The sequence below is a fragment of the Balaenoptera physalus genome (assembly GCF_965194825.1).
Source record: "Balaenoptera physalus genome assembly, chromosome: 11".
NCBI classification, from domain to species: Eukaryota; Metazoa; Chordata; class Mammalia; order Artiodactyla; family Balaenopteridae; genus Balaenoptera; species Balaenoptera physalus.
The window spans coordinates 5,184,348-5,196,781 of NC_138896.1; the positions used below are offsets into that span (position 1 = coordinate 5,184,348).

Genomic DNA, 12,434 nt, shown 5'->3' on the forward strand with positions numbered 1-12,434 from the left:
TCTTTTACCTCCTTAGGTAGGTTTATTCCTAGGTATTTTATTCTTTTTGTTGCAATGGTGAATGGGATTCTTTCCTTAATTTCTCTTTCTGATCTTCCGTTGTTAGTGTATAGGAATGCAGGAGATTTCTGAGCATTAATTTTGTATCCTGCAACTTCACCAAATTCATTGATTAGCTCCAATAGTTTTCTGGTGGAATCTTTGGGATTCTCTATGTATAGGATCGTGTCATCTGCAAACAGTGACAGTTTTACTTCTTTTCCAATTTGGATTCCTTTTATTTCTTTTTCTTCTCTGATTGCTGTGGCTAGGAATTCCGAAACTATGTTGAATAATATTGGTGAGAGTGGACATCCTTGTCTTGTTCCTGATGTTAGAGGAAATGTTTTCAGTTTTTCACCATTGAGAATGATATTTGCTGTGGGTTTGTCGTATATGGCCTTTATTATGTTGAGGTAGGTTCCCTCTATGCCCACTTACTGGAGAGTTTTTATCATAAATGGGTGTTGAATTTTGTCAAAAGCTTTTTCTGCATCTATTGAGATCATCATATGGTTTTTCTTCTTCAATTTGTTAATATGGTGTATCACATTGATTGATTTGCATATATTGAAGAATCCTTGCATCCCTGGGATAAATCCCACTTGATCATGGTGTATGATCCTTTTAATGTGTTGTTGGATTCTGTTTGCTAGTATTTTGTTGAGGATTTTTGCATCTATATTCATCAGTGATATTGGTCTGTAATTTTCTTTTTTTGTAGTATCTTTGTCTGGTTTTGGTATCAGGGTGATGGTGGCCTCATAGAATGAGTTTGGGAGTGTTCCTTCCTCTGCAATTTTTTGGAAGAGTTTGAGAAGGATGGGTGTTAGCTCTTCTTTAAATGTTTGATGGAATTCACTGGTGAAGCCATCTGGTCCTGGACTTTTGTTTGTTGGAAGATTTTTTTTAATATAAATTTATTTATTTTTTTGATTTATTTTTGGCTGTGTTGGGTCTTTGTTGCTGTGCACGGGCTTTCTCTAGTTGCGGTGAGCAGGGGCTACTCTTCATTGGGGTGCGTGGCCTTCTCATTGCAGTGGCTTCTCTTGTTGCGGAGCATGGGCTCTAGGCGCACGGGCTTCAGTAGTTGTGGCTCGTGGGCTCTAGATCACAGGCTCAGTAGTTGTGGCGCACAGGCTTAGTTGCTCCGCGCCATGTGGGATCTTCTCAGACCAGGACTCGAACCCTTGTCCCCTGCATTGGCAGGCAGATTCTTAACCACTGCGCCACCAGGAAAGCCCTGTTGGAAGATTTTTAATCACAGTTTCGATTTCATTATTTGTGATTGGTCTGTTCATATTTTCTATTTCTTCCTGGTTCAGCCTTGGAAGGTTATACCTTTCTAAGGATTTGTCCATTTCTTCCAGGTTGTCCATTTTATTGGCATAGAGTTGCTTGTAGTAGTCTCTTAGGATGCTTTGTATTTCTGCAGTGTCCATTGTAACTTCTCCTTTTTCATTTCTAATTTTATTAATTTGCGTCCTCTCCCTCTTTTTCTTGATGAGTTTGGCTAAAGGTTTATCAATTTTGTTTATCTTCTCAAAGAACCAGCTTTTAGTTTTATTGATCTTTGCTATTGTTTTCTTTGTTTCTTTTTCATTTATTTCTGCTCTGATCTTTATGATTTCTTTCCTTCTACTAACTTTGGGTTTTGTTTGTTCTTTCTCTAGTTCCTTTAGGTGTCAGGTTCAATTCTTTATTTGAGATTTTTCTTGTTTCTTGAGGTAGGCTTCTATTGCTATAAACTTCCCCCTTAGAACTGCTTTTGCTGCATCCCATAGGTTTGGGATTGCCATGTTTTCATTGTAATTTGTCTGTAGCTATTTTTTGATTTCCTGTTTGGTTTCTTCAGTGATCTCTTGGTTATTTAGTAACGTATTGTTTAGTCTCCATGTGTTTGTGTTTTTTACGTCTTTTTCCCTGTAATTGATTTCTAATCTCATAGCGTTGCGGTCGGAAAAGATGCTTGATATGATTTCAGTTTTCTTAAATTTACTGAGGCTTGATTTGTGACCCAAGATGTGATCTATCCTGGAGAATGTTCCCTGTGCACTCAAGAAGAAAGTGTAATCTGCTATTTTGGGATGGAATGTCCTATAAATATCAATTAAATCTATCTGTTCTATTTTGTCATTTAAAGCTTGTGTTTCCTTATTAATTTTCTGTCTGGATGATCTGTCCGTTGGTGTAAGTGAGGTGTTAGAGTCCCCCACTAGTATTGTGTTACTGTTGATTTCCTCTTTTATAGCTGTTAGCAGTTGCCTTATGTATTGAGGTGCTCCTATGTTGGGTGCATATATATTAATAATTGTTATATCTTCAAGGATTGATCCCTTGATCTTTATGTAGTGTCCTTCCTTGTCTCTTGTAACATTCTTTATTTTAAAGTCTATTTTATCTGATATGAGTATTGCTACTCCAGCTTTCTTTTGATTTCCATTTGCATGGAATATCTTTTTCCATCTCCTCACTTTTCGTCTCAATGTGTCCCTAGGTCTGAAGTGGGTCTCTTGTAGACAGCATATATATGGGTCTTGTTTTTGTATCCATTCAGCGAGCCTGTGTCTTTTGGTTGGAGCATTTAATCCATTTACATTTAAGGTAATTATCGATATGTATGTTCCTATTACCATTTTCTTAATTGCTATGGGTTTGTTTTTGTAGGTCCTTTTCTTCTCTTGTGTTTCCCACTTAGAGAAGTCCCTTTAGCATTTGTTGTAGAGTTGGTTTGATGGTGCTGAATTCTCTTAGCTTTTGCTTGTCTGTAAAGCTTTTGATTTCTCCATCGAATCTGAATGAGATCCTTGACAGGTAGAGTAATCTTGGTTGTAGGTTCTTCCCTTTCATTACTTTAGATATATCGTGCCATTCCCTTCTGGCTTGTAGAGTTTCTGCTGAGAAATCAGCTGTTAACCTTACGGGAGTTCCCTTGTATGTGATTTGTCGTTTTTCCCTTGTTTCTTTCAGTAATTTTTCTTTGTCTTTAATTTATGTCAGTTTGGTTACTATGTGTCTCAGCATGTTTCTCCTTGGGTTTATCCTGCCTAGGACTCTCTGTGCTTCCTGGACTTGGGTGGCTATTTCCTTTCCCATGTTAGGGAAGTTTTCGACTGTAATCTCTTCAAATATTTTCTCAGGTCCTTTCTCTCCTGTCCTTCTGGGACCCCTATAATGCGAATGTTGTTGCATTTAATGTTGTCCCAGAGGTCTCTTAGGATGTTTTCATCTCTTTTCATTCTTTTTTCTTTATTCTGTTCCGTGGCAGTGAATTCCACCCTTCTGTCTTCCAGGTCACTTATCCGTTTTTCTGCCTCAGTTATTCTGCTGTTGATTCCTTCTAGTGCAGTTTTCATTTCAGTTATTGTATTGTTCATCTCTGTTTGTTTGTTGTTTAATTCTTCTAGGTGTTTGTTCTTTAATTCTTCTAGGTTTTTGTTAAACATTTCTTGCATTTTCTCTGGACGTGTAGTTCTAGGAAATGCTGTATTGTAGGTCTCTCTAAGTTTGCAGAGGACCAGACACAGCTTTTTCCCAGGTCGGGGGTTTGAGGCCCCTGGCACCCCAGAGCAGACTTTCTCAAACTCTCGAAGGGCATGTGTAATTTGAGGAGTTTTCTGTATCTTCCTTACAGAAAGGAAAAGATACACCTTTGGTCCTATTTGCACTGTTGTGGACATTTTCCCCATCACTCAGGAAAAGGCGTAATAGTCACTGCTTTACTTAAGGGGCTGTTTAGTTCCATATGTTTTACTTTCAACTCTTTTCTTTTCTCCTTCTGTTTCTGATAGCACTTAGTGTGGTCTTTTCTTCTCTTCCTTTTAAAGTGGCGGTCCATCAGCATCTTCTGTCAGCGTGCCATTCAGATGCTCAAAGCTTCACTTGGAGCCATTGGTCTCGGCCATTTGCACGTGATGACGCCCTCGATGTTGTTGGGGCATGCTTTGGGGGTTCCTTCCGTCCACGTCACACTTGATTCCAGTTGCTCTTGCTCGGGTGGAATTGACCTAGTTGCTGGAAGCTTGCTTATAAGTGCAGGCAGGGGATGGGAAATGCTGTTGTCTTTAATTTGTGACTCCCAGTGGTGTAAGTGGAGAAAATGATACAGAGACAGGATCTTGTCTGGTCTGGGCTCCCTCTTAATGTCACCTTTTCTTGTTTTTGTAGGTTGCTCCAATCTGTCCCAGAGGTGGTGGCTTTGAGGTGTGACCCTGCCCACGCTTGGGCCCAGCCAGCACCAGCTCCTCAGTAAGGAGAGCCAGCTTGATAAGACGAAGATAAACTGGTCAGTTAAACTTTATTGACCCTCCTTGAGTCACAGTAACTTTGAATGTTGTCTTCCCTCCCCTCCCCATGTCCCCACTGAGCGGTCCACCCTCTGCTTGGGGTCCTCCTGAGGTTTTGATGCAAAACCAAGGTGAAACTCTCACTGTGAACTGCTAGTTATTCCGCACCTAAGAGCCGGGGGTGTGGGATGAGAAGTCTTGGAAAGCGTGCCGAGGGCCTGGCTCACAGGAAGCAACGCTGCAGGCACCCCCGTTCCCTGCTTCTTCCTTCCCACCCACAGGTTTGAACTCTTTGTGTTCAAAACTGGAACACCAGGCCAGTCCACTTGGCCATGTCAATGGTGATGACGATTTCCTTTCATGTCTGTGATTTGGGGGCCTCATCTGGGTTCCCACTCCTCTCTGGTTGCAGCTGGAGGAGATTGTACTAGAATGGGGCCAGTGATTTTTATTTTTATTTTGTTTATTATGGTTATTATTATTATTTTTTAATTTGCAGTGATGGAGCTGATGTGTAGGATGGTGTCAGGGAGCAGAGGAGAGAATGAAAATATACGGGCTATAAGTATTTATAAAGAAAGTGTGCTTTGTAAATGGACCTTAAACTGTTAAACCTGTCTTTCAGCCCCTGAGATTGAGTATCAGAAGGTTTAGGTTGGTCAGTTTGGATTACTGCTCTAGTGTGGTCCACGGTCGGGCATGGGGTAGGTAGAACTGACTAATTCTGGCTGCTGGCTTCTGGTTAAATTAGTGCATAAATGCACCTCAACGTTAAGGTGGATTTGTGTTTTCTGACCGGGAACAATGGGCTACATTGTTTTACACCAGGTCCCTTCCCTTCTTCCTGCTCCATCCTCCCTAAAGGAGAGCTCACGCATAACACACAAGCACAAACTGGAGGAAAATCTTAGAATAGGTCTGAGAGGCTGGTTTGGGTTGCTTCTGAAACAGCTTTTCAGGGATGAGTCCAGTGACTGTTCTTCTTGTCAGACAGTGTAACTGGGAGTTTCATTTTGTTAATTGCACTTTCTGATCAAAGATGAGAAGAGTTTGTATTTTTTTTTAAATATTACTATTTACTTACATTTTAACAAGGAAAAGGAAGTGAATGTAGGTGATCTTGGTGTCCTCAGTGGGTAGTGTCGCACTTCACACTTTATCCCAAAGGGGAAATAAATTTAGCAAATGTCTTCCTGTCCAGACAAAATGGGAAACAGCAAGTTTGCATGACTTTTTTCCTTTTCCAGTTGGGATATAAGCCCCTGCAACTTTCAGCCCTTAGGTTGGTTAACTGTTGTGACTATTGCTGGGTTTTCTATATTTAGGACATTTAGGTAGTTTGCAAGAATGTATATTTGATGTTATAATGATTGTGACAAAAATTCTTACTGGCACTTTGGCTCTTTTTGATGAATATATTTTTTGTTACTTTTCATATTGACTATTACCCTTTTCTCCATTTTCTTTCCCTACTCAGTGAAAGAATTAGAATATGTTTTCTGTAACTTATAATTTTATATTTATCTAAAAGGTGTTTTCTGTAATCTATTCCTGATCTGAAAAACTCTACCACACTTTTCTTCTCTAAGTGTAGTAATAGGACAAAAGCAAGATCATCTAAACTCCCACTATAAATTAGTGGAAAGGTTAACTTTATTTTTACTGACATAATGTAATTACAATAAAGATTTCTGGTCATTTATTTTATAATTTGATGTACATTAAAACTATGGGGGTATATATTTAAAAGAATGAGATGGGGGGCTTCCCTGGTGGCGCAGTGGTTGAGAGTCTGCCTGCCAGTGCGGAGGACACGGGTTCGAGCCCTGGTCTGGGAGGATCCCGCGTGCCGCGGAGCGACTGGGCCCGTGAGCCACAACTGCTGGGCCTGCGCGTCTGGAGCCTGTGCTCCGCAGCGAGGGAGGCCGCGGTGGTGAGAGGCCCGTGCACCACGATGGGGAGTGGCCCCCGCTTGCCGCAGCTGGAGAAAGCCCTAGCACAGAAAAGAAGACCCAACATATCAATCACTCACTCAATCAATCAATCAATACATCTTAGAAAAGAAAGAAAAAAAAAAAAAGAATGAGATGGTTTTGGTATAGAAGGTGTCCCCTTACTTGAATCAAGGAACTAATCATATACTGATTGATGACAACAATTCTGGGGAACTGATGATACTTTTGATAGAAATCCTTTAAGAAAGAAAATGAGGTGTGTGTATACTTCCGTATGTGTGTACTCATGTTGAATGTTTTTTCCTAGAGAGGAATCTCCCAAATAAACTTTCAAAGACAGTCAAAATGGGAAGTTTTAAAGCATAATTTTTAATAGGTTTAAATGGTCTTCCATATATGGAGGAAATTTCATGGAAAGACAACAGCTTTGGGGTTTCGGGGGGGGGTTGTTTGTTGTTTTTTTGTTTGTTTTAATTTTGGACCAAGGTTTCCTTTTTTTTTTTTTAATTTAATGTGTATTTTTATTTATTTATTTATTTATTTTTAATTTATTATTTATTTGGTTGCACCAGGTCTTAGTTGCAGCAGGCGGCTCGCTGGCTCAAGGTTTCCTCTTTTAATGGGAAAGATGTGAGGGGTGAGGCTGGATCAGTGGTCTTAAGTTGTATGTTTGGTAGTTAGTCCTCTTACTTACCATTTGGAAAAGTATTAGAGTCATATCTTTAAAATGTCTACTGAAAGGAAGGCACATTTTGTCTCTTGACAAGGAAAGTACTGTTCCTGAGGTTCACTTTGGCTCTTGGGTAAGGTTTTAGCTCAGGACTTCTCAGCTGATGGAAGCATCACTTAATAAAGTTATGTCCCCAGGCTTTCCTGCTCTGCTGCTGGACACGTTTGCAGCTGCTCTGGGTGTTACCGTTTGTCACATCCTAGGTCACTTCTCCTAGAGTTGGAGGAGGAACCACAAGACATCACATTCTTTCTGGTGTTGTTCCTAAGTATCCACTTTGCTCCTGAGATAATTAGCTTGATCTCTGAGGCAGCTGTGGACTTGCAGAATTTAATGCACACTGGAGCATAACAGGATACGTGGCTAGAGAATATCTTCCCAGATAAAATAAGGGAAACAGTTGACCTGGAGACTTATTTCTGGCCATACCTATAGCCATAGTACTTCTATGGAAGAAGCGTAACTAGAAGAGGCCTGGAGAAGTAAGGTTTGATGTGTACATGGGCTGTAGTTTTCCCTTCAGTCAACCTATTTGTATTACCAAGTTTCTTTAAGGTCTGACCTAATCCCTCCTAGACTCTGAGCCTTTAGAGGCTTTAGCCTTCAGACTCTGACTCCTTTACTGCCTTATCTTTGGTCAGTTTTAGGGGGAGGCGGGAGATGGTCAAGTGGGAGTCTTGAGAGTCCTTGTGGGAGACAGGAGTAGGGTATGAGAGAAAGTTTGCTGTATGGATATAAATATGAGCTTCAGAAAATAAAATACCACAGAATCGTTGTGGCTGTTGGGAGTGAGGGTGACAGCACTGTAGGGAACCTCAGTTAAGGGTGAAAACCAACCACAGAATGTGGTTTGGGAAGAAGAAGAAGAAGACTTAGGCGTCTCCTCTCACACTGCCCCCTGTAGTCTTGTGAATATAGTGGTCTGAGATCATGGTAAACAAATGGTTTCTGTTTTTTCTTCACTGAACCTTTTTGCCTTTGCTTTCTTTCCAGTGTCAACGAGTGATACCAGAGAAGAAAAAAAAAGAAGTGAACCCAGCCTCATTTCCTCCTCCACGTGGGCAATCGCTACAGCAGGGGAAGGTCTCACAGTATATCAGTTGGGGCAGAGAATGGAGGTGATTGGCAGTGAGGGCTGGGTTTTCTTCTGTACATTTTCTGGGGTACAGCTATATTATGTACTTGCATGTTTTAAGAAACAGTCTTTTTTATGCTGATTTGAAATTTGGTTATAGTGTTGGGTGATAGTGTTGGCTTCTCAGTTGTCTTAACAGTTCGGACTCCACATTAAAATCACGGTATTGTAGCCTGGAGTTTAAGTGAAAGCTGAGGTTTCTCATCCTTAGTTGTTAGGTCTAGAACATGCACATAGTAGTAAGTGAGTTAGACTGTTAGGTGGGTACTGGCCAGATGGCAGCGCCCAGGCTTCCTAATTGTTGTAGCCTTCCCCACTCCGCCTAATGAAGGCTTAGGAAAGGCAGAAAGACCTGCCTCGGGCAGCTTCGTCGGTGGCACATGCTCAGAAAGGAAGCAAGGTTATCGGTTTGGTATGACAGCACTTGGTTTAGATGAAAGCTTAAGTCATAGGAGTCATATGAGTGTCAGCTTGAATTGAGGAAGGGGTTTTAACCCGACTGCAGCGGTGGCAGCCATGGCCACTGCCACCTGGTTGTGACAGAAGCCTAAACTTCCCAGTGATCACATCAGCAATTTCTGATTTTCAGTTCTGTGGCCGAGGCTTCCTAGAAGCTTAAACCTTTGTCCCAATGACGTCAAGTTCGCCCGTTGGCTTGGAAGGTTCAGATTTGTCTTCCATCAACACCATGATGTCAGCGGTAATGAGCGCAGGGAAGGTTGCCGAGAATGGTGGGAGCCCCCAGAGCATCAGGTCCCCCACGAAGCCTCCGGGACCAAATCGGATTGGCCGAAGGAACCAGGTAAGCGTTAGTGTGCCCGGCTGTGGCGTCCATGGGAGTGTTGGGAGAAGGATGTCCCCTTGAGCCCCAGCTTCCTAAGCCAGAAACTCGGATGTGGTCAGAACTGAATGGACATACCCAGAGGCCATAATCCTTTTTCAAGAGCTAACTTCTCATAGCTTATGTCAGTTTCCCTTCTTAGAGAAAATTTTCCATGCTGTGGTGTCAGTATCGGTGAAAGCGCCCTTATTCTCTGCCGTGTGGTTTGAGTTGAATGCGAGCTTTCTCCACGGGATAGACGAGGCAGAGAACTCGACTTATTCCTCTCCTGTGGCATGATTTGTTTCCTCGTTCATGCAGCTGGTTAATTGCGTTTCTGATGCCACCGCCTTGACTTTTTTTTAAGTGTCTCCAGATTAGGTAGTGATGAGTAGTCCCGGCTCTGCTGGAGCCGCTCTTCAGCTTCCATCCTTGACAAGCACACAATGGGGCTCCCGAGAATTCCGCTCAAGATGCCACTTATTCCTCTTGACTTCTCAGAGATCAGGAGGGGTGGAGAAGAGCACATGGGAGGGCAGGGATGTTATGAAAGGCCATGTCTGCTCCCTTGGGAAATAAGATGAGTCTTTTAATTAATGTGCAAACGGGGCACTTGAGAAGGTGTTGCTGTCCTGCACCAGCATGCCTGGCGGCGCATGAAGCTCAGGGAGCGAGGCGAGCCGTTGCCCTGTCCACTCCGCGTCCACGTGATGTGCACGTTCCGTGTTCGGCTTCACTGATTTAATGGGGTCCCACCAAACCCTCGGGAGAAGGCAGTCTTCTGAGTTTGTCCAGGGCCCGGGGGTGGACGGGAAGGTAAACCTGTTGGGCTTTTGTGAGTTAATTTTCCTTTTTTATTAACAATCCCACAGTGACTGTCCTTATACAGAATTGTCTGAGCATAGTGTGATGGTTTTCTATAAATCTGTAGACGTACAACATGAATTACGGCTTTTGATACGATGTGCCCTCCAGGAAAAGCTGTCCCTGCCTAAAATCCCTCCAGCAGCACAGGAGTGTCCGTTTCTCCGCCTCTTTCTCAAGGCTGAAGACTTGGCAGAGTTAAATGATGCTTTAGGGTTGGGGCATTGATACTTTTTCTCTCTTTTTTCCCTTGTCTCCGCATGCCTCTCTTCCTATGGGTACCTGAGAAAATTCTCAGCCTGTTTGACTGTGGCCTGAGCCGAGAAGGCGTGCTAGCCCTGGGAAGAAAAGGTTTATTTCCACTCTCATGTGACTGTCCACCCATCCATCTATCTGTCCATCCCTCCATCCATCCCCCTATTTCACAATATACAGCCCCCTCCTCCTTCCAGCCAGGTACTGCGCCAGGTGCCGAGCTCTTCCTTAGAGCCCAGCATCGCCCCAGCACAGGCAGACCTGGCCCAAGTCCAGGCTCTGGTCCCTTCCCAGTGATTCAGAGACAGTAGGTAGAGCCATAGAGGGGGCCCACGGCACCTCCATCCCTGCATGGTAAGTGGAGCTGACTCCACAGGGGTGTCTGGGCCATTTTCCACCCACTTCCTGTGTCCTCTGGGGTTCCTTAGGGCACTGGCTGAGTTTTTGAAAGGAGGTCTGGGCTAGAGGTAGGATGGGAAAGACAGTGCATTAAAAAAACCAAGCGCGGTGCGGGAGAGAGAGTGCAGAGTGCGTCGTCCTTACCTGGGACAGACAGGAGGGCTGGGAGGGAGCCCTGGGGAGCAGCCCAGCAGCTAGCAGAGTTCCAGGGCAGATTAGCCACAGCCGGAAGCCAACAAGGGTGCCAGATAGTTTCATTATGGAATGGTTAGTTATCACATTAGCTGCTAATTTTATCTGTCAGCTCAGGAAGCGTGCTCCTTCCACCAGCACGGCCACAGCCATTGGATTCAGCACTCTCCAGTAGGGCCTCTTCCAGCATCACGGTGCTCCCTTCTCTGTTTGATTTGTTTTTAAAAATTAAGTCTGAGTCTGGAGACTTCCTTCTCCCAGACCATCGTGGATGTCCTGGACCTGTGGATGTCCTGGACCTGTGCTATGGTCTGCAGCGTGCCGCTGCCCGCCTCTGAGAATGGTGAGGCTCCAGTTCACCGTAAACCCAGCATCATTCCCATTAGCCCCAGGGGCCACTCAGCGTGTCTGGAATCTGCCTCAGGGGAACGCAAGATGATTTTTTTTAAAAAGAATTTAAAAATCCTCAAGAGGCTGGCTACTTGGAGGCCTGACTTTTTATCATATATTTCCATCCTACCGATGAATCTCTTTTCTTTAAAAAAAAAAAAACCACTTTTTAATATATATTATCACTAACCTAATAATTTAACAAAAATACCCCAAAGACCGAGTTTGGGCCCAGCTGTGAGGCATCCCTCATTATTATACGAGTGCCCTCACTTTGTTGTTACTACTTTTGGTTTTGGTTTCTCTGCCCGGTGCTTCTTGGCCAGCTCCTTTCTGACTGTCGTGGAGTGGGGCTGAGAAGGCCTGACACCCTCCTCCCCGCAGACGCACACGTTCTGCCTCGGGGAGGAGTGGGAGTGGATGATGGCTGGGTGAGGGTGCAGGGTTTTTTTGTGTTTTGTTTTTTAAATTGTCTCTGGGTTAATCACCTTCCTTAGAATTCATGTCTGTGATTTTTTTTTTTAATTTGAGAGTGAAAAAACGTGCAGCATACCTATTTCTCAGACCCAAAGCCACAGGCTGGGAGCAGGTGTATATTGCTTAAAATGAGGCTTAATTTGCTTAATTGCTTAAAATGGGTCCCTCTCACTGTAGGAGCCGCGTACTAGACCCCATCATGCGTTCATTCCACCCTGTCTGGTGCCATTTGTTTTTATGGTCTTCAGGGTGACTTTTATTTTCGTCATCTCTCATGCGCCAACCACAAGGGTGTTTCCTTTCTGTGCCTTGGTGTTAATCCTTTTTGGGTCAGATTTATACAGCCTAGCGGTTTAGGGCATGGGCTTTGGAGCAGCGGCCTGAGTTTTAATCCTGGCTCTGCTACTTAATAGTTCTTTGATTTGGGGGCAGGTTACTTGCCTCTCTGTACCCGTTTCCTCATCCCGAAAATGGGATCCATAATAGTGGCGGTTTCTCACGGTTGTGTGAAAAAACACTATTCTGTATGTGCAGAGTTTAGCACATAGTAAGTGTTCAGTAATTGGTATTATTTCAGGGAACAGAAATGCATTCAAATGAGTACAAGTAAAAAGAGGGCTACTGAAAGATGCCCGAGGGTCCAGCCCTCCCTCCTGTCACCTCCCAGCAACTGCACCCCCCCTCACTCTTTTTTATTATTTATAAGCAGTGGTAAGCAGGTGCTCGCAGTGAGTAAAAGGATCCCGTTGATGTCCGATGGGCACACTGGTGGGTACAGGGGCCTTCCACCCTCGGGAGGGTGGGTTTTTGACGTGAGAACTCCGTTCCCTCTCGTGTGTCTTGGTGGACTCAAGACCAGGTAGAAACTAGTGACTGGAGCCTGGGTCAGAAT

At 43.7% G+C, this 12,434-nt stretch overlaps 1 protein-coding gene across 22 annotated transcripts in view; it reads left to right on the forward strand.

Moving 5' to 3' along the window:
- The window catches only part of RREB1 (ras responsive element binding protein 1), a 175,531-nt gene that overhangs the window by 102,703 nt on the left and 60,394 nt on the right, over nt 1-12,434 (forward strand). For 21 of the 22 annotated variants that reach the window (XM_082413261.1, XM_082413264.1, XM_082413279.1 and 18 more), the window contains 3 exons: nt 4,207-4,324; nt 8,004-8,128; nt 8,735-8,947. In XM_082413261.1, the coding sequence (XP_082269387.1) occupies nt 8,777-8,947 (171 nt within the window). In that variant the 5' untranslated portion in view covers nt 4,207-4,324; nt 8,004-8,128; nt 8,735-8,776. The remainder of the gene's footprint in view (nt 1-4,206; nt 4,325-8,003; nt 8,129-8,734; nt 8,948-12,434) is intronic. The other variant, XM_082413269.1, reaches the window with a different exon arrangement.